Here is a 21,299-nt window from a genome sequence, read left to right as displayed (position 1 = left end):
TGGGCCTTGGAACCAGCACCAGCCACACCCCGTGGGCCGTCCCTACACGAGATCACCGACTACTGGCCACCTGCAGCCCCTGCCTGCGTCACGGCACGCTGGGATGGCGCCTTCAGGCAACGGGTGTGTCGTGGTGGGGGCCTGTCCCAGAGAGGCCTGGAGAGAGGTTTGGGTGTGAGTGGGCCCACGGGGGAGGGACATTTGTCCTTTCCCAATGATCCTGCTGGCCGTGCCCATGGACATCATCTGGGACACCCCTGCCACAGTACAGCAGCCCCCATTGTCCCCTGGTATAAGGAGGGCTGGAGGCCAGGCTGAGGGGCGAGGCCCAGCTGGAGTATCTGTCTTACAGCTCAGCCAGCCTGGGATGGGGGATGACAGTGGCCCGTCCTGGGCCACCCCTAAATGTGCCTGCCTGCTGCTGACCATGCCGTGGCATGGAGGTTGGCACTAGCCACTCTCTCCAGGGCACTGTGGCCACAGGCACGCTGCTGCAGGGGGCGGGCTCAGCCCCATCTACTCTGCCCAGCAGTGAGTGCATAAGTTCCAGCCCATGGAGGGCTCTAGGCCAGGCGGGGGCAGGGTCGAGGTGCTGGCCCAGGAGGCAGGGAGGTGGGCAGTGCGGGGTGGCGGGAGGGAGGGAGGACTTCACGGTCACAGCAGGCCCCTGCCGCCTTCCCTCTCCTGAGACCGAACCCCAGAGCTTGTTTCCCAAGCTCCCTCCTGACTACCCGAGCCCACAGTGTGAGGCCCACGGCCTCTCCCAGCCTGGGGGTGGTGCCGCCCTCCACACTTGGGGTGTCTTATGGGTATTCCAGGCAGAACACCCCAGCTAGACACTCCCAGGCTCCCCAGCTATTAACTCCCTCCATCCCCCCAAACACACACACACACACACACACACACACACACACACACACACACACGTGGGGCAGTGCCCTCCCAGAACCTGAGGCAGGTGCAGAAGCCTCTGTGCCTGTCCAGGAAGGGAGGAGCCAGGAGGACCCAAGAACTACACCCTGGTTCTCTCCAACCCCCTGCCCTGGCTGGAGGCAAATGGGAAGCAGTAAGCTTCTGCCCAGAAACTTTCCTATGCATTTGATGCTCCACATAAGAAGATGATACAGAACAGCTCCCTGAGCACAAGCTGGGCCCCAGAGTTCCCAGCCTCGGGGGGTGCCCTCTGGAGTGGGGGGGGGGGCCTCATAGTGAGGACCGCACAGGGGAGGTGGCCTTTTGCATCTTGAGGGGAGGTGGAGGCCAGGGACTTGGGTGGAATCTCAGGTCTTAGGAGAGGGCTCTCCCTTAGGGGTGGGGCTGAAGCCAGGGGCTCTGGGGTGCGAGTGCCCAGGACAGATTCCACCCCTCTGCCAGCCCAGCCAGCTTTCCAGGTCCCTTGTCTACCCTCCTGGCCTCATGCATGCCTGAGGGAGGTGCATGCCGGCGGCAGCCTATCCCACCGGCCTGGAGCCATCTCTGCACCAGTGGCCGCCCTGTGGGGAACCCCATTAGGGTGTCCTTGGACCCCAAAGGCCCCAAGGTTTCTGGATGCTTCCTTTGGAAACCTAGAAACTCCACAAGTGTCTGGCCACAGTCTTCTGGCCCCAGGCGGTGGAAAGTCTCCGGGCTGCTGTCTGTGAAGCCAGCCCTGTTTTGCCGGGAGGGGGAGTGTCTCACTCGCTCCCGCTGTGAAGAGCAGCCTCCACTCCTCTGTTTGTCTTTGGGGCTGGAGCTGCAGGGTCAGCCTGGAGCCGCTGCCACAGGGCATCCTGCAAACTTGCCCCACTCACATCCACGCTTACCAGTGGGAGCTCTCACTGCACAGCCAGATGCTGGCTGGGCAAGCACTCGCGTTCTTGGGCCTGACCTGGGGCACTTTCCAGAGCCTGGCCATCCCCCGGATTACAGAATGTGGCCTCTCCTGTTCTCAGGTAAGCTCCTGCCTCCTCCTAGGCCCCTACACTGTGGCAGATAAGGCCCTGGTTTCTCCTCAGGTGGGTCTGGCCTGACGCTCTCAGCACATCAGCAGGTGAGGGGTTGCAGGGCCCTGGGGGGTCCGAGGGCAGTGCTGGTGAAAGAAGGATGGGAGACCTGGCCTGACCCTGCCGAGCTGCTCTGGGAAGGGTTTGCTGGAAGCTCAAGGCAGGGTGAGCCCACCTCGGACCCACCTGTGACCTCCAAGGAGGCTGTGTTAGAATCTAGGGCAGCCCGCAAGCCCATCCGGGGCTCCCACCTCACCCCCCGCGGCTGCTCTGAGCCATCGGGAGCCCGCAACACCTGGGCTTGTGTAGACACCTGCCAAGGAAACACTCGGAGAACGTGCTGAGAATGAGATGTTGGCAGTGGAGGTGGCTGGGTTGGGGTGGAGGGCTCTCACTGCACAGCCCACTCACTCAGCCTTACAGGAGAGGGCGCTTCATCAGCACCTGCAGCAGGAAGTGTACCCAGCATCCCAGGAAGGGGCCCCGGTGCCCAAGGCTGGCCGGGCACAGTGGGGACACAGGCATGGAAAGGGCACGGAAGGTGTCCCGGAAAGGGAGGACTCACTGAGGACCTGCTGGGTGCACCGTTCCTGGCATGGGGACAGCAGTGAGCAAGATGTGTCTTTAGGGTGGTGGCCTGGTCACCTCAGGGGACACTTGCGGGGGCATCCAGCAGCTCCACAGGGCCTGAGACGGGTCCAGCAGAGGGCTCAGCTCAGGGAGGGGAGCAGCAAGGGCTGGAGTGCTGGGTGCCATGGGCAGGCTCAGATCCACAGGGCATTTGTGGAACAAGGAAGAAAGCAGGCTGGGATGCGTGGGCACCGGTGGCAGCAGGGGAGACGGGCGGGTTCAGGTGGGAGGGGTGTCCACCGGATGCCACCCTGTAGTGGAGACGGAAAACAGGGAGGGGGCAGGCCTGGGGATCCTGGCTAGGAGGGGGAAGGAGAAGCCAGAGATGAGACCTCAGAATCGACTTTTGCCTCTGGGAGGAAATGGTCCCTGAGTTGGGAAACCTGGGGGGAGGCGGCCTTGAAGTGCAAGCTGGAAAGCTTTGCTGAGGCGGCTGCGGGGTATGCAGGCAGCCTCCCGGTCCGAGGTGTGACCGCGCTGTCCACGCTGGGACGGCCAGGTGATCCTGGGGAATGGGTGGGGACCAAGATTGAGCCCTCAGTACTCCAAGGAAAGGGGCAGGGGCAAGGGCAGGGGCTGAGGCGGGTGGAAGAGGCCAGGAAGGAGGGGAAGTGCTGGAGGGGAGAGGAGAGAAGGGGTTTGGCGGGGCTGAGGGAGGGTCTCATGGAAGATGGGGTGGGGAGTGTTGAGCAGGAGGGGTCAAGGGGTGACAAGAGGAGCGGGAAGCTGGAGGTGGGTGTAGGGGCGCTGCCTGGGCAGCCTTGGACAGGGCGGTGGTTGCGAGGGGGCGCGGGAGCCCCTGCCCGCGGGGGGAAACCAGGGAGCGGAGGCTGGGGCTACAGCCGCGCCCTGGGGGGACCCGCGCGGGTGACGGCGGGAGGCTGGGCGGCATGCAGGGGAGCTTGGGCGGGGTGGGGTCGCGAGCAGCCGCCCTGGGGGTTCCCTAACACCCCCCGACGCCGGCCGCTGGGAAGCCCCGAGAAGCACGACGGAAAACCCCGTGTGGGGGAGGCGCCCAGGGCCCAGGCTCAGCCCTCCCCGCTTCCGCTCCCCCCACCTTCCCCCCAGCGCGCCCGGGTCCCGCTCCCCGTGCCGTGGGGGAGGGGAGGGGCGGGGCAGAACCGCGCGACGTTCTGCGCCCCCGACAGCGGCTTCTCCTGCAGCCCCAGACACTCGGGCCACGGGGCCAGCCCTGGGTGGGCTTCAGAGTCCAGGAAGTCAGGAGAAAGAGCGGACGCCCTTCGCATCTCCAGCCCACCCCGGCCTCCGAGCCCCCAGCGGGGATTCTTTCTCTCCTGAAGGTGGATGCGGGGAGTCCAGACCACAGTGGGCGCCCAGAGGGGCTTCAGGGCACCTGGTGGGAGGGAGGCCCGGGGACCCACGCCACTGCCCCCCTGCAGTTCCACACAGGCGGCCTCACCGGGCCTCCCCGCGCTGCCTCCGCCGCTCCCTCTGTGCCCGGGCTGGTCTGGGCTGCCCTCGCCTGCCCACCTGAGGCCTGCTCGGATCACGTTCCCCAGAGGCTGCCCCAGGTGAGCCCGGCCCCTTTTGCCTGGGCGGAGCCCTCAGCAGCCTGGGGTCAGCTCCGCCAGCCCCTCGTTTGAGGCCCTGCTCCCCACCAGGGGCCGAGGCCGGGGCTTCCATCAGGACGCTGGGTCCAGCCTGTATACTCCGCCCACGGGCAGCGGGTTTCGTGGCCATGGCAGGCAGAGGAGGGTCACTCACGGCAGTCTCTGGGGAGTTATTGGGGTGGTCGGCAAATGGGTGGAGACGGTGGGGTGAGAACGAAGACTCAGAGGCCATCTGCAGGGTGGGGTCCTGGGCTGGACCCTGGAACAGAAAACAGTTCACTAGTAGCACGTGATTCCACACTAGACTGAGGGTCACTAACTGCCGCCGATTCCACACTAGACTGAGGGTCACTAACTGCCGCCAATTCCACACTAGACTGAGTGTCACTGACTGCCGCCACCCATGTGGCTCCCCAGGCTTTGCAGATGCACGGGAAACTGTTGAGATGAGGGGATCCTGGGTAAACTCTCTGTAAATCTAAACATATTCCAAAATAAAAAATATTTAGAAGGAGGTGTAGCCACCGGTAATGCCCGCTCCACAATTCAAGGAACAGAAGTGGGCCCGACTTTTATTTTTCCGTGTTCCCACCTGGGCTAGGGGCAGAAGTCCAGGTCTCCATCTTGAGCTCCCCCCACCCCCACCCCCACCCCGACAGCCTGGGCTTCCGCGTCCGGTCCGTAGAGGGTCAGCTCTTTTCAAGAATGGAGCAGCTGTGTTGACCACAGGCTGCACAGTCCAACGCCCCAGGCTCAGTGGCCGCCCCCAGGGGGCCCGGACTCTGGGGGTCCTGCCCTGCTCTGAGGGCGCCAGTGCCACCCTGTGCTCTCGGACCTCAGCTCCCACGCCGTTGGTGCTGGGGTGCTGGGCGCCTCCTGCCTCACCCACAGGCTGTCTGCGAGCAGCCTGTCCCACAGGACCCTTCTGCCCCGTGGGAGCCTGGCCACAAGTCCTCATGCCCCTCTTTGGGTGCCCTTGGTCAGGTTGGGCTGGGGATGATCATAAATCAGGAGTGCAGCTTGGACCTGGACCATCCAGGGCCTGTTCACTGCACGGCATGCCCCCGCCCCACACCACCAACTCAGCCTCACTTGCTTCCAGGCCCATGAAATTGACCTCTATGAGGCCCCCCAAGCACCCCTTAGATTTATAACCTGCACCCCCCACACTATCCGGACCCCTCTTGCTCCTCCTGACCCCTCTGTTATTTTCCCACCCCTTTATTTTAGTTACACAGAATATAAGTTGCTGATTTCCCAGGTTTCGGATCGTTCTGTCTCCCCCTTCTCGGAATGTGAGCTCCTGGAGAGGCGGGGATGGTTCAGTTTTCCTCTGTTCATGAATCCCAGCACCTAAGCAAGCCTGGCGCGTAGTGGGTGCTCTCGTAAGCAAGCCTGGCGCGTAGTGGGTGCTCTCCTAAGCAAGCCTGGCGCGTAGTGGGTGCTCTCCTAAGCAAGCCTGGCGCGTAGTGGGTGCTCACCTAAGCAAGCCTGGCGCGTAGTGGGTGCTCTCGTAAGCAAGCCTGGCGCGTAGTGGGTGCTCACCTAAGCAAGCGTGGCGCGTAGTGGGTGCTCTCGTAAGCCAGCCTGGCGCGTAGTGGGTGCTCTCCTAAGCGAGCCTGGCGCGTAGTGGGTGCTCTCCTAAGCGAGCCTGGCGCGTAGTGGGTGCTCTCCTAAGCGAGCCTGGCGCGTAGTGGGTGCTCTCCTAAGCGAGCCGGGCGCGTAGTGGGTGCTCTCCTAAGCGAGCCGGGCGCGTAGTGGGTGCTCTCGTAAGCGAGCCGGGCGCGTAGTGGGTGCTCTCGTAAGCGAGCCGGGCGCGTAGTGGGTGCTCTCCTAAGCGAGCCGGGCGCGTAGTGGGTGCTCTCCTAAGCGAGCCGGGCGCGTAGTGGGTGCTCACCTAAGCGAGCCTGGCGCGTAGTGGGTGCTCTCCTAAGCGAGCCTGGCGTGTAGTGGGTGCTCTGCTAGTGTCCACTTAAATGCACAAGTGGGTCGGGGAGCTGGGGCCTGAGGGTCCAGAGCGATTCAGACCACACTGTTTACTAAGTGACCGCCGCATGCCAGCCTTGGGCCAGGCCCCTGACACTGAGGAGAAGCCAGGATTCAGGGCAGCCCAGGACCCCCGGGAGTGAGGGACAGGGCAGGAGCAGGATGGGCTGGGGAGGGGGTGCCCTCAGCCGCTCACCCCTCTCACTGTTCTGTCCCCAGGGCTTTGCCTGCAGGAGCCACAGGAACCGTGAGTACATCTCAGCCCCGGGGGATGCTCAGGGCCTGGACTCCCCACCCCAGGCCACCAGGGCCGCTTTGTCCACCATGGGAGGCAGGTCTGTCCTGCAGTGTCCCCAGCAGCTGGGGTTCCCTTCTGGGCAGGGCAAACCGCCATCACTCACCGATGCGTGTGGGACCCTGGCCACACCCAGGCAAGGCCACCCTGGCTCCTGGCCAGAGGTGGGCCTGCCAGAGAGTCCCACGTCTCCACTTAACGCACAATGCCTCGTTGCGTTCCAAACCGGCCGCCCAGAAGCAGCAGGTGGAAAACCCCGTCTCCTCTAGCAAAGCTTTTTCCCTGTGTAAAGTGATCCCTACTGGGCCTTTAACAACTACCTTGTCTTTGTTAAATAGCGTATCTATTTATAAAAGGACTGAGTGATGCAGACGCCACAAGGAAGAAAGTTAAGGCTCACTGGAAAGCCTTCATGTAGAAATAAACAGTGTTTACCTAGGCAAACATTGCTCTAGGCATTTTGGGGTTTTTTTTTCTTATTTTTGATTTTCATAGGAATAGACCTGAAGTCTTCCTATCTCTGGTTGGTCAACCAAACCCAGGCTGTTCACAAACTCCTGGGCTCAAGCGATCCTCCTGCCTCGGCCTCCCAAAGTGCTGGGATTGTGAACTTGAGCCACCATGCCTGGCCTGTTCTAGACATTTGTGTAGCCAAATATACAGATATTTGCAGGATAAACAGATAAAAATTATTTTATAGAAATGAAATTACCTTATGTCATTTAAACTATTTTGTTTATTTTTACTTGAATTTAACAGAAAAATAGATGGCTAAACTTTACTTAAATGTTTCTTCACCTCAAGGACCTCTAAGCTTAAGGGAGGAGATTAGATCAGTTTGGCCCCTGCGCAAGGATGACATGCAAATTCACAAAGCGGACTATAGTAACAAACAAACAACAAATGCAAAGCATGGCTGATGCGGTGGCTCACACCTGTAATCCCAGCACTTTGGGAGGCCGAGGCAGGTGGATCACCTGACGTCAGGAGTTCGAGACCAGCCTGGCCAACATGGTGAAACCTGTCTGTACTAAGAATCCCCCCCTCCAAAAAAAAATTAACTGAGTGTGGTGGCACTTGCCTGTAATCCCAGCTACCTGGGAGGCTGAGGCAAGAGAATCACTCGAACCCAGGAGGCAGAGGTTGTAGTGAGCCAAGATTGCACCATTGCACTCCAGCCTGGGCAATGGAGTGAGACTCTGCCTCATAAAAACATAAATAAACAAATAAAAGATAAACCTCTTTAGTATTTCTAATAGATTTCCTATCGAGTCTCCTTTTTTAATGATGATCACATATTCTGCAGCTAATGACAGCTCGTAAACCTACGCATTGGGTGGAGGGGGCGGATCTTGTGGAATTGGCTCAGCTCTCCAGGGCAATGGTGAATGAGGGAATTCCTGTTTGAGTCCTGATATTAATGGTAATGATTCCAAAGGTTTACTGTTCAGTATTAAGTTTATTGGATGTTTGCACTAGATGTCCCTGATCTAGACAAAGAGGTGCCTTTCTTTTCCTAGTTTGCTAAACATTCTTTCATCATGAATAGGTATTAAATTTTATGAAAAATTTCTGCATCTATGAAAATTGTCATATAGGTTTTTTAGTTTAACATCCCCTCCCTTTTTTTTTTTTTTTTTTTTTTGAGACAGAGTCTCACTCTTTCGCCCACGCTGAAGTGCAGTGGTGCAATCTTGGCTCACTGCAACCTCTGCCTCCTGGGCTCAAGCAATTCACCTGCCTCAGCCTCCTGAGTAGCTGGGATTACAGGCATGTGCCACCATGCCTGGGTAATTTTTTTTGTATTTTTAGTAGAGACAGAGTTTCACCATGTTGGCCAGGCTGGTCTCGATCTCTTGACCTCGTGATCCGCCCGCCTCGGCCTCCCAAAGTGCTGGGATTACAGGCGTGAGCCACCGCGCCCGGCCCCAATCTGCTCTTAAAAATCACCCGTTGTATTTTAATTCTGTCGCGGTGGTTTTGTTTCTAGGAATTCCATTTCTCTCAAGTGTGCCTGGTCCCTCATCACAGCCTTTCCTGCTGCCTGTATTTTCAAGCCTGTTTTTTCGCCTGCTTGGCCTGTGGCTTGTTACTGGAGGACACTTGGGCCCACCCTCTCCACAGCGTCACTCTGGGCTCTCTGCTTCCTGGTGTGCTTGTTTACCTTCAGCGGCTCAAAGTCCCAGGACTCAGGGCCTCCCGGAGGCTGGATTCCTGTTGCTCCTGGGTGGTGCCAGGGGCAGTGTCTGACTGTCGGGGCCGTTTAAACCAGATTCACAGACTGAGGTTTCGTGGCTCTTCCTGGTGGGCCCAGCCTGGGCTGTGAATCTGTACTGGGTTGTGGGCTTTTGGGGGAGCTTTCTCTCCCTGCTCCTCCACTCCGCGACTCTGGAACAGTGCCTGGGCTTTGGGGAGAGGGTTGGTCCAGCTCTGGCTAACCCAGGTCAAGGCCCAGCTCAACGTGGGGAAGTTCTTCCTCACCACGTGCTGGGGCCTCCCCACAAAGCCCTCAGCTCCCACCGGGTTGGAAACGTTCCCTCCATCCCCCACCCCTGTAAAGCAACCTCCTACGCCCTGCTTTCCTCAGCACCCCCATCCTGATTATTTTCGCAGCTCTCCTACGTTTCTAGGAAGGTTTTTAAAAAACATATGTTTTTTTCTCCAGGCTAATTGGTACTTTTCAGCAGTTGAGTTGGTGCAAATGGCCGGGTCTCCCATGTGAGGGAAGTGTAGTCCCAGGGTGTTTTTATTTTTATTTTTGGTATATTTTATTTTATTTTTTTATTTTCTGGGGGGTAGGGGGACAAGGTCTCGCTTTGTTGCCCAGGCTGGAGTACAGTGGCGCAATCTCGGCTCACTGCAACCTCCGCCTCCCGGATTCAAGGGATTCTCCTGCCTTAGCCTCTCGAGTAGCTGGAATTATAGGCGCCCAGCAGCACCATGCCCAGCTAATCATTGTATTTTTAGTAGAGACGGGGTTTCACCATGTTGGCCAGGCTGGTCTCGAACTCCTGACCCGAAGTGATCCGCCCGCCTCGACCTCCCGAAGTGCTGGGATTACAGGCGTGAGCCACCGCGCCCGGCCCAGGTGTTTTTAAACACACAGAGTTGTCCTCAGCCTCCTCCTCTGTCAACACCAGCTTGAATTCCCAATTCCCCATCGTGTTTTCCCATTCCCTGCTCCTCGCTGCTCCTTTCTGTAACCCACTTGTTCCTGTTGAGCTCCCTTCTCCTTCCTGAAGCAAGCACATCTGTTAGGCGTTCTTTCAATAAGACTCTGTGGATATTATTTTTATGCCTTATTTTGAATAAGGCAAAACATATTTATTGCTAAGTGTTTATGATGAATTGTAGTTTCACAGTTTTTTCCAAACAGTAACAATGAATTCTGTTTTGTACCACACTAATCTTGTGTGTTTCTGCTTTACTCACCCTTCCTTCTACACAGCCTCCTCTTCATTTTGTCAGCTTAGTTGGGACAAGATCCTGTTCTTATTTTTATACATTTTATTTCACAATGAGCAGCTTCTCCTCCTGCGCCCGTTTCACTAACTGTATATGTCCTCATTTTCCGTGCTCACCGTGAGTCCTTCTCCTCCGTGGCTTCACCTTTTTTTTTTTTTTTTTACTTTCTGGTTTTGATTCCTTTCTTGGTTGTCTGGAATAAGTCTTTGTCTTTTTTCTAGAAAGGGTCAAAAGATGCAGATTTCTCATTTCTTGCATAAAGGAGGTTGTCTTTTTTTTTTTTGAGATGGAGTCTTGCTCTGTCACCCAGGCTGGAGTGCAGTGGCATGATCTCTTCTCACTGCAACCTCTGCCTCCCTTCCTCTCCTACCTCAGCCTCCCAAGTAGCTAGGACTACAGGTGTGTACCACCACACCTGGCAAATTTTTGTATTTTTAGTAGAGACAAGGTTTCACCATGTTGGCCAGGCTGGTCTCGAACCCCTGACCTCTGGTGATCTGCCCTCCTCAGCCTCCCAAAGTGCTAGGATTAAAGGGGAGTTGTTGGCCTCACACATATGGATGACAACATACACACCGAGCTCTAAGGCACAGTCACTTCTCTGAAGATTGCTGCATACCAAGCCCCGGGGATGATGCTCCAAGGGAAGGAAACACCAGCCTTGGGAACAAAGCTCCCCTCACTCCCCTCCCCACTCCCTAGCACAGCCTGGCTTTTTATCCCCAAACCATCCAGCTTTATTTTTAAACTTTCAATTTCTAGTTATTCTTTGCTAGTATATAGAAATACAGTGTTTGGGAGGCTGAGGCAGGTGGATCACTTGCGGTCAGGAGTTCAAGACCAGCCTGGCCAACATGGCGAAACCCTGTCTCCACCACAAATTAAAAAATTAGTCGGGTGTGGTGGTATGCATCTGTAGTCCTAGCTACTCAGGAGGCTGAGACACGAGAATCGCTTGAACCCGGGAAGCAGAGGTTGCAGTGAGCTGAGATCGCACCACTGCACTTCAGCCTGGGCAACAGAGTGAGGCTCCGTCTCAAAAAAAACACAAAAAAACCAAAAACTAAAACAAACAAAAAAGAAATAGTGGATTTTTGTATATTGATCTTGTATTCTGCAACTTTGCTAAACTTATTAGTTTCAGTGCCTTTTTTGTAGATACTAGTGTTTTCTACAGAGACAATCATGTCATCTACAAGGGTACACAACTTTCCTTCTTCATTTCAAAGCGAGAAGCCTATTTCTTTTCCTGCCTCATTGTGTGGAGTAGGGTCCCCCCTGCAGTATTGAGTTGAAGTGAGAAGAGCAGGGATCCTTGTCTTGTTTTTTATCTGAGGGGTGGAAATAATCTGTTCTTTCACTGTGAAATGTGGTGTTACATATAGATTTTTCACAGATCGTCTTTATCAATTTGAGGAAATTTCATTCCCTGTTTGCTGAGATTTTTTCTTTTTTAATCGGGAATGGATGGTGAACTTCGTCAAAAAATTTTTCTGTGACTATTGAGATGATCATAAGTGGTTTTTAAAATTTTGTCAGTTGGGTGCAGTGGCCTCTCAAAGTGCTGGGAATACAGGTGTGAGCCACCATGCCCAGCCTTTTTTTTTTTTTTTTTTTTTTTTTTTTTGAGATGGAGTCTCACTCTGTCTCCAGGCTGGAGTGCAGTGGCATGATCTTGGCTCACTGCAACCTCTGCCTCCTGGGTTCAAGCGATTCTCCTGCCTCAGCTTCCTGAGTAGCTGGGATTACAGGCGTGAGCCACCACATCTGGCTAATTTTTGTATTTTTAGTAGAGACAGGTTTTACCATGTTGGCCAGGCTGGTCTCAAACTCCTGATCTCAGGTGATCCGCCCGCCTCGGCCTCCCAAAGTGCTGGGATTACAGGCGTGAGCCCCGCCCGGCCCACTCCCTCAAATTCTCTTGGGTGGTTCTTTCTCCGCCTCTGGTCGTTCCCTCACATGCCTGTGTTCATGAATACTCCACTGAGTATTAGCAAAGTGGATATTCCCCAGAGCTCTCTCTGCGTTATCCTCTCCCCTCTCATACTCAGTCCGGCTGCCCAGACCCTCCATCCCAGTTCCTCCTCTCAGGGAGTGTGCCAATCTCCACTTGGGATCCACCCCCACCACTGCCTGACAACACTCCCCAGACAGTGGCGCATTCCCAGAGCTCACTGTGGCCGTTTCCTGTCTCCCAGGACTCACCGTCCCTCACTTCCTCACGCCCACTTGTCTTGAAACCATTGCTCATGGATTTTGCCTTGGTTTCCCAGCTGTCTCAGGCAGGAGGATAAATCAGATCCCTGTGAGTCCATCCAGACTACAGTGGGAATTTATAAGAGTTGGATTTCTGGCTGGGCGTGGTGGCTCACACCTGTTATCCCAGCACTTTGGGAGGCCGAGGTGGGCGGATCACCTGAGATCAGGAGTTTGAGACCAGCCTGGCCAGGATGGTGAAACCTTGTCTCTATTAAAAATACAAAAATTAGCCGGGCGTGGTGGTGCGTGCCTGTAATCCCGACTACTCGTGAGGCTGAGGCAGGAGAATTGCTTGAACCTGGGAGGCGGAGGTTGCAGTGACCTGAGATCACTCCACTATGCTCCAGCCTGGGCGTCAGAGCGGGACTGTCTCAAAAAAAGAAAAGAAAAGAAAAGAAAGAGTTGGATTTCTTACCCATAGCATATTCGGACTTCATTCCCAGTGCCCCTTTGAGGCACAGAGTTACTGGGTGGAAGGTCTCAACCGTCAGTTGTCTAGGTTCTTGCCGTGTTGAACAAAACACACAAGTAAAGCAACAAAAAATAATGGAGTAAGGAGGGCACAGATTTACTGAAGCGAAGGAGCACGCCACAGAGCGGGAGCAGGCCGAAGCAAGCAGCCAAGGCCCCGAATGCAGTGCTCCGCAGGGTTTTCATAAAGCTAAAAGAATTTGGTAACACTCCTAGCTGCCCTTTGGAGGTTTCTAGTGGGTTACACCCTGTGGAGGATCGGCCTGCAACCAATCAGAGGCTGAAGTGAAGTCTCATTATCACAGGAGGGAGGCTGTGGCCTGTGCTGCCTAATCTTGCCTGGAACCGGCTGCACCTGCTGTTCTTTTGCTTCTCCCTTCGCCCCCAGTTCCCCTCATTCCTTACCCTCCTGCCTCAGCAGGGCGCTGTGTTCAGTGTGGGCTCCGCTGAGCAGCAGCTGCACTGTCTCACCAACAGCATGTGGGTCCCATGCCTCGGTGGCCATGCCTTCTATAAAGAGGGTGGCAGTCCTCCTGTGGAACGGCTGGGTTACCAGGCTCTGTGGCTCACGTGAAGTTCTGCTCTGAGTCCCACCTGCAAACCTGGCTGAGCAAAGGCAGCAAAATTGCTCAGCCCCCAGTGCCCAAAATGATACCCAGCTCCACACTGCCCACGTCTGGTGAGGCTGCCCAGAATGGCGTTTGGTCTCAGAGCAAAAGGCCCTGGGGGCAAGTCCTCCCTGTGAGGATGCGGCCACTTCCCTGTGGACAGAGGCCTGGGCTGCAGCAACCTTGGGGTCGCCTCCCAGGTGTCCGAGCAAGCCCGTGTTGGCCTTTTCTGCTGTTCATCTTTGAGCAGAGTCGACAGAGCTTGCCAGCAAGTCGTGGTGGGCTTCCTGCCCCCTTGCTGGCCAGGTGGGGCAGCAGCTTCCGCTGCTCTGATGCAGACTGGTGTGCAGCCTGCCCCCCTGACCCGGGCCCACTCCTGGGGTCCCACAGACATTGCGGAGTGTGTCTTGGGGGGGGCTCACCACATGCCAGGGGACTTGCTCCCCAGTTGGCCTGGGGCAAGATAGTAAAGACCCCCTGGCAAAGACTGTGCAGCCCCAGGGCTCTCTCCCCCTTCCCAGAACCACCCACAAAGCCTTTCCGAGCACCAGGGAACTTGAGGCCTCACGCTCCTTCTCCCTCCCCAGGGAACTCGAGGCCTCACACTCCTTCTCCCTCCCCAGGGAACATTTTTAACAGCTTCTGCCGGCCACGCCCCGTGTCCATGTCCAGGTCAGTCCTGGAGGCCCTGACGTCCTCCACTGCCATGCAGTGTGTCCCCTCTGACGGCTGTGCAATGCTCCTGCGTGTACGCGCCTCCATCACCCTGCATGGTGAGAGGTGGCCTCGAGGGTGGGAGTTAACACCCGCAGGTCCAGCAGTGGGCCCAGGTGCCTTTTATTCCCATCAAACCCTGGGCGGCCTGGTGAGGGAGGGGGACGCTGCTAACCGCACTTCACAGAGAGAAGGCAGAGGAACAGGGTCCCACGGCCCCGTCCGGAGCCAGGGGCGGCCCTGCTCTGATGCACCCTGCCGGGTCCTTCCTCCACCCAGAGCGCCTGCGGGGCCTGGAGGCCTGTGCCATGAGCCTGGACACCCAGGAGACGCAGTGTCAGAGCGTGTGGGTGGCCAGGGCCTCCCACCGGCAGCAGGGGGGGCAGCAGGTGAGGCCAAGGCAGGGCTCTGCCACCCAAGTCCCGAAGACTGGGCGCCACTCCTCCTGGGCGCCATCCCTGGCTCTAAGCTCCAGCCATGCAAGTGGAGCTGGCCGGGTGGGGTGGGCAGTGCCTCTGAGTCCGCGCAGCTCACACCTGCACCTGCTCAGCTCCAAGTGCACTTTGGCTGCTTTGCGGTGAGCGTGGCCCAGCACCTCTATGTCACCCTGAGGACCATCCCTCATTTCTGCGGGGTCCAGCTGGACCAGAGGCACCTCGTGGAAGGTAGGGTCCCCAGGGCCCCCTGAGCACAGCTGCCGTTCAGCCTCCAGGGCCTGGCTTGGGGTGAGACTTGCCCGCGGCAGGGGCCTGGCCCTCACACTGGACAGATCCCCGCAAGACCTCTGGCTTAATTCGAGGTCGCATGACAGAGGCACAGCGCGTGGGTGGGGGGCGGGTGGAGGAGGATGGCCCCTGAGGGCAGGGCAGCCCGCACCCCGCCATTGCCTCTGCGGTTTGCAGACTGCGGAGAGGAGGACGTGGGGAGGAGCGTGCCCGACTGCCTCGGTGAGTTCCCTCCTTCGACGCCCCTGCGAAGACCCTCAGACGCTGCGACAGGCTTCCTCTCCCCGGGGTCTTCTGCCCCATTTGGGAAATCCTGAGGGGCCCTCGGGCGGGCGACTCCCAAACGTCTGAACCCAGCAGAAGCCACCACGTCGGGGCTCTCGGGACAGACAGAGCCCCGCGTCGGTGACCGCTGGTCCCAGCGCGGCCCCGACTTGCCGCCTCCTGCAGCGGGAAAGCTCAGCTACCTTGTGGACCGGAGGCGCAAGGCGATTCTGGTGCAGGTGCCCAGGGCCTCCGGGAGCCCCGACTACTACGTGCGGCTCTGCCTCAAGCGGTTCACCTGTGAGGACGCCGGCGCCCCTGTGCGAGTGAGCGCCCGCGCCCCGGGCTCCGGTCAGCCTTAGGCCCCGCCCACCTCCGCGCCCCGCCCCCGGCCAGGCCTAGGCCCCGCCCACCTCCGCGCCCCGCCCCCGGCCAGCCTTAGGCCCCGCCCACCTCCACGCCCCGCCCCCGGCCAGGCCTAGGCCCCGCCCACCTCCGCGCCCCGTCCCCGGCCAGGCCTAGGCCCCACCCACCTCTGTGCCCCGCCCCCGGTCAGCCTTAGGCCCCGCCCACCCCAGACCACCCCTGCCCTCCCGCGCGGCCCCTCAGCCGTCCTTTCTGGGTTGCAGGTGACCGCCAACGGCGTCTCCCAGGCCGTCTCCCTGCCCTACAGCCAGGAGCTGCCGTGCCTGTGCCTGGAGGTCGGTGGAGGTGTGGCCTGGACTTGGGGCGGGTGAGGGGAGCACAGGGATGGGTGGGCTGCGCTGACCCCAGCCCCTCCCACAGGGCTGGTCTGCGACCCCTGACGCGGTACGGATCCAGATCTGCCCCTTTGAAAACGGCAAGTTGTGTCCTGCGATGCCAACGGGCGGAAGGACAGTCTGACTCCACCATGAGGACTGACGTGGGGGGATGAGATAAGGGGCAGGCCCAGCCTAAATCCCTGAGCCTGCTCGGAAGGGCTTGTCACCAAGGGAACCTGCGCACAGATGTGGATGTGCATAAGTGTGTGTGTGTGTGTGCAATGTATATGTGTGCGCACGTGGACCAGCTCACCTGGGAAAACCAAGGCTGTCAAGAGGGAATGTCTGAGGGGCACAAGAGAGATGTCCTGCTCTCGGTTCTGCTCAGCGATGCTGCACACACACACATGCACAGACACCCACGAACATAAACGCCCATACACATGCACACACACACATGCACAGACACCCACGAACATACACGCCCATACACATGCACACACACACATGCACAGACACCCACGAACATACACGCCCATACACATATGCACAGACACCCATGAACATACACGCCCATACACATGCACACACATACACATGCACACGCATACCCATGCGCAGGCAGGCACACCCATGCATACGCACACCCACACCCATGGACACGCACCCATGCACATACACACCCATGGACACGCACCCATGCACATACACACCCATGGACACGCACCCATGCACATACACACCCATGGACACGCACCCATGCACATACACACCCATGGACACGCACCCATGCACATACACACCCATGGACACGCACCCATGCACATACACACCCATGGACACGCACCCATGCACATACACACCCATACACATGCAAACACGTACACATGCACACACACCCATGCACAGGCAGGCACACTCACGCACACCCATGCCCATGACACACACCCATGCACAGGCACACACATACATAGGCGCACACACCCATGCACATGCATATCCGCACACACCCATGCACATGCATATCCACACACACCCATGCACATGCATATCCACACACCCATGCACATGCATATCTACACACATGCACATGCACCCATGCACACACGTGCACAGACTTGGGCCAAGGCTCAGAGACCCATAGGAGGACTGCGCTGGACCCTGGCCCAGTGGTCACTTGAGTGGGTGCTAGACCCCATGGGCCTGGCAGCCAGGGTAGGGCCCAACTGACCTGTGTTTCGGGGAGGGTTCCTGCAGACACTGAGGCACTGGAGGTGCTGTGGGACACCGTCTACTACCACCCGGAGAGCCAGACACTGAGCTGGGAGCCCGCCTGCCCTGTGAGTGGCCATGTGAGCCTGTGCTGGCGCCCAGGGCCCGGGGCCGGCTGCCGTAAGCTGCAGCAATCCAGCCAGCTGGTGCATCGCAGAGTGAGTGCCTGCTCAGCAGGGATGGGGGTGGGCATGGATGCCACAGCCTGACCCGAGCCCTCCTCAGGTGCAGTACCCGCTGGTGGACACCCAGCCCCAGCTCTGCCTGAAGGTGAGGGGCTGCCACAGCCTGCCAGTGCCCTATTTGGGGAGGGGCCAGGGGGCATCAGGGCAGGGAGTGGGGCAGGGGCCCTTGCCCAGCCCTGGAGCCCAGCCTCCCAGGCGTCCCTCAGAGCCCCCTCCTGGTCTGACAGTGGGTGAGCTAAGGGCCTAAGGAGGGGAACTGGGCCCAGAGCACCCTGAAGCTGACCCAGCCTGTCCCTGTCCCACACACACTCCACCTTCCTGCACCCCTCACCCCACTTTGCAGTTCTCTACCAGTTGGGGGTCCTGGGTGCGGTGCCCTTTCGAACAGCGTCGCTTCCCAAGTAAGTTCTCCATGAGACCTACGCAATGTGGATGCAGCACAGAACATCCTTTATGTCACTCTGTGCTGGTCAGGGAGGTGGAATAATGGTGCCAAGCCAGTGTGGGGGAGGTACAGTGGGCAGGCGCCAGGCCCACTGAGGAAGGAAGGGAGGCGGTGGGGTGCTGGGCCGGATGGGGGTCTCACCCTTCACTCCCCACAGCCTGGAAAATGACCATCCAGCCTTCGCCCACAAAGGGCCACCTCCGGGTCACCTTCTTCTCGTCCAGCCCTGCCCACTTCCAGGTGCACCTGTGTCACAGGAGGAAGTCACAGCTCCCTGCCTGCCAACGCACACTCCAGGCCAGCCCGCTCCCTTCAGCCTCAGTGAGCCGAGAGAGTGGGGCTCCATCCTGGGGAGGTGTGGGGGGGTGGCGGCAGGACCCCATCACTTCCCTATGGTGGTCTCTGCCCCACCCGGGCCCTGAGCCCACCCAGGGTCTAGTCTACCTGGCAGGGAGGGATGGGGGGCCAGCCCTGCTTTGTGGGTGCTGAGAGGATGTGGGAGAAGGACAGTGTTTAGCCTGATCCACCCTTCCTCCCATTGCCTGTGACCTGCCCTCCCCCACCCAGGGTGACCCGGCAGCCGCCCCTGCCTTTGCCTTCCTAGACCTTCCCAGGGAGGAGGCCTGTGCCCCAGGCATCTGCATCCAGGTGGGTGTCGCTGCTGTGCCCAGCCCCTACCCATCTCCTCCACTGCAGGACCTCAGTTCACACCCCCCCTTCCCATCCCCCATCCCCGGGGGAAGCAGGAGGCCGTGTTGACAGAGCTGCCTTATGCCTGCAGGGCTGGAGGACCGATGTGCACTTCTCCGTCCCCCAGCAGCTCTGCAACCTCCGCTCCAGTGGGTGCCCAGCTCTCAGGGGCCGCAGGAGGCCGAGGACTAGACCCAGGCCTCCCACGGCAGGCTGGGCATGGCGTGCACTGAACAGAAGACTGGGTGGGGGAAACGGGGAGACCATCCGGCCCTGAGTCAGGTCAGGCTTCTGCGCCAAACCCAGGCCTGTGCCCAGCACTGCCCTCCAGCCTTGCATTTCCCTCCACCACACACCGTTGGGCCTCCCGCAGGCCCACCCTGGTCTCACTGTCACTGGCCTTGCCTCCTCCTCCCTGGGGGTCCACCTTCCCTGATCAGAGCTCTGGTTCCAACCACCAGTGACTTGGGAGGTCCCTTTGCCCACCAGCCACCGAGGCCCAGGCTCCCAGGACCCAGGGTACATCAGGACAGGACTCTGCCCCGTGGACAGAACTAAGCACGTGTGGCCTGGGTGTGGTCAGGAGCGTGGCTCTGCCTTGGAATCCAGGAAGGGTCAGAGCTGGCACTCCTACCTGCACCCCTCCCTGTGAGCTCAAGAGCTTGCCTAGCTTCGGGTGGGGTGAACCGCAACAGCCACAGAGGTGGGAGGGGTAGGAGGGGGTGGATAGGACAGCCTGGCACCCAGAGCCTCTGGAGACCCTTTCCAGGGAGCACCAGTGGGCCAGGCAGGGGTCTCTGGAATGTCTCCTCAGCTCAGCCGAGCCACAGCCATTTCAGGGCAGCCTGCTGCCCACAGGACATGCCCAGGGCCGTGGCAGGACCCGCAGACCTTCAGCTCCCCCTTCTCCCTGCAAGACTTTTTGGCCAAGCCTAGGTCCCCCTCCCTAGCAAAGATCACCTCCAGCAGATCACAGACTAAAGGGGCAATGGCCACCTGCTGGTCAGGTGTCCCTGGGGCTGGCACCTGCCACTGTGGAGTGCCCATGCTATGCTGGGCAAGTCCACGGCCCCAGGGACAGGCCTGGAGGCAGCAGGAGGACTGGGCCTGGCTCAGGTGGGGGGATCTGGGGGTCACACACACTGCTCTTGGGGCCAGGGTGGGCTCCTCCTTCACTTGTCTGCTGAGCCTCCCTGCAGATGGGAGGCTGCTGTCCACAGCCACCGGCACCCCAGGACTGGGCAGCCCCCTCCCCTTCCCTCACGTCTCAGCCTCACACAGTGGGGGCAGGGCTGGGAGGGGGTGTCCCAGCCAGTACCACCCCTACGTCTCTTTCCAGCTGCACCCACCCACATGGGATGGCAGCCTGAGGCCAGGAATCTCCTCACGAACAAGTAGGTGCCAGGGACACATTGCTGGGGGGCAGGAGGCCAAGGCACAGCCTCGGAGAGCTGAGCCAGGCCCCCCTCTGAGAGTGCGGGGTGTTCTCACCTGACTGTGGGGCCCAGGCACCTGCTGGCTGTCCTGGGGCTACAGCTCCATGGGGCCCTCAGGGGCTCTGGGTCACATAAAAGACCTTCAGCCCTGTCCTGAGTCCCCTGGGAACAGCAGGACCTGGGTGGGCTACCCCTTCCCCGGATGGCCCAGGTGCTGGACCCCAGCCTCCCTCTCAGACAATTCATGGTCATGGCCACTGTCCCTGGCCCTGACGACAAGGCCCTGGCAGCTGCCTGGAGCTTCCCCAGTGCTCTGGGGTGCAGGGTGCAACCCCACCCTTCCTGTAGCTGACCAGGCCCGAGGTGGTCAAGGATCACCCCAGTTTCTGCCCAGGGCACCCCACACTGGCTGGAGTCCACCTCTCCTGTCTGTGCATCCTTGGGTGCTGAGCTTCACTGGGGCACCCGCCCCACTCGGACCCCTCCAGAGGGTCTCAGCTTCCCCAGATCCCAGCCCCACTCACCCAGCAACGGTCAGTCACTTCCTGTGGTCTCAGAGGCCACCTGCCTGGGGGCCACCTGCTGGGATGTGCGGTTCTCAGACATTCCAAGTGGCACATCCAGGTCCCAGCCAGGGGTGCCCAGCAGTGGCCTGTGCAGTGGGCCATGGGGTCGGCCCTTGAAGACCTCTCGTGCGGGTCACGTAGGCTCCCCGGCTTCCCCGCTGAGCCACCCTCTGGAGCCTGGACATCGTCTCACCTGAGTGCTGTGCAGGACCACGTGCCCGGCCTGTCCCGGCGGTGGTCACACCCCATCTGCAGATGCACCCCCACCGCAGTGTGGGCCCAGGCTGCCCTCTTCTAGCTGGCTGTGGGCCGCTGGGCCTTCTTTTCCCTTCTGCAACGGAGGCTGCTATGCCCCACAGACTGGAGAGGGGGCTGCAGAGCGAGTAAGTCCCCGCCACTCAGTAAACACTGGTCCAGGAGTAGCTGTTAAAATGGAGCTTGGGCCTGGCTGGATGGTGACGGCATCAGGGACAAGTCTGGAGCGCGGGTGTCGTGGAGCCATCCCCCCCAGGCTGGACCCAAGAGCACCCCAAAGGCGTGGGAGGCCGTACCCCCATGGGCATGTGGGGGGCAGGGAGCACCTTGGGACTCAAGTGAGGGGCAGGGTCTCTGGGAGTGGATTTGGGGTCAGCTAAGGTCAGTGTCACATGGTGTGACCAGACATCCCCATCCAAGTGTCCCCATAAAGGAGCAGTGGTGGAGCAGTGGGATGCGGAGGTCAGGCCAGGTGAGGGGCTTTAGAAGCTGGGTTTGGGCACCAGGGGCAGGGAGGCCAGTGGGGGGCATGGAGAGGGTGTCCCTCCCTAACCTGGAGATCAGGGGCATGGGGGGATGCAGGCTGCCACTCGCCCAGGTGCCCCTCCCTAACCTGGAGATCAGGGGAATGGGGGGATACAGGCTGCCACTCACCCAGGTGCCCCTCCCTAGCCTGGGGGAGGTCAGGGGCACAGTGGGGGTGGGGGGCACAGCACAAGCTGCCACTCTGCTCTCTC

The 21,299-nt window shown here is 59.3% G+C and overlaps 1 protein-coding gene across 6 annotated transcripts; it reads left to right on the top strand.

Annotated features, from left to right (window-relative positions):
• Window positions 1-1,710: 1,710 nt before the first annotated feature.
• Window positions 1,711-21,042, top strand: IL17REL (interleukin 17 receptor E like). Of its 6 annotated transcripts, XM_054675945.2 has the most exons (15): window positions 1,711-1,931; window positions 6,389-6,416; window positions 13,891-14,040; window positions 14,261-14,370; window positions 14,532-14,646; window positions 14,884-14,928; window positions 15,157-15,296; window positions 15,600-15,671; window positions 15,757-15,811; window positions 16,971-17,143; window positions 17,211-17,255; window positions 17,514-17,571; window positions 17,773-17,936; window positions 18,183-18,263; window positions 18,397-21,042. In XM_054675945.2, the coding sequence occupies exons 1-15, from the start codon at window positions 1,830-1,832 to the stop codon at window positions 18,580-18,582; spliced, it is 1,524 nt and encodes a 507-aa protein (XP_054531920.1). In that variant the 5' UTR covers window positions 1,711-1,829; the 3' UTR covers window positions 18,583-21,042. The 6 variants fall into 6 exon arrangements, with proteins under 6 accessions (XP_054531920.1, XP_016794942.1, XP_016794944.1 ...); XM_016939453.4 differs by having other exon boundaries at window positions 1,735-1,931; window positions 13,891-14,646; window positions 18,397-19,896; XM_016939455.4 differs by lacking the exon at window positions 1,711-1,931 and adding an exon at window positions 3,032-3,111 and having other exon boundaries at window positions 13,891-14,646; window positions 18,397-19,896.
• The last annotated feature ends 257 nt before the right edge of the window (window positions 21,043-21,299 follow it).

The sequence above is a fragment of the Pan troglodytes genome, chromosome 23 (assembly GCF_028858775.2).
Source record: "Pan troglodytes isolate AG18354 chromosome 23, NHGRI_mPanTro3-v2.0_pri, whole genome shotgun sequence".
NCBI lineage: Eukaryota > Metazoa > Chordata > Mammalia > Primates > Hominidae > Pan > Pan troglodytes.
The sequence above is the reverse complement of the archived record's forward strand: the minus strand, read 5'-3'. Positions and strand labels throughout refer to the sequence as shown.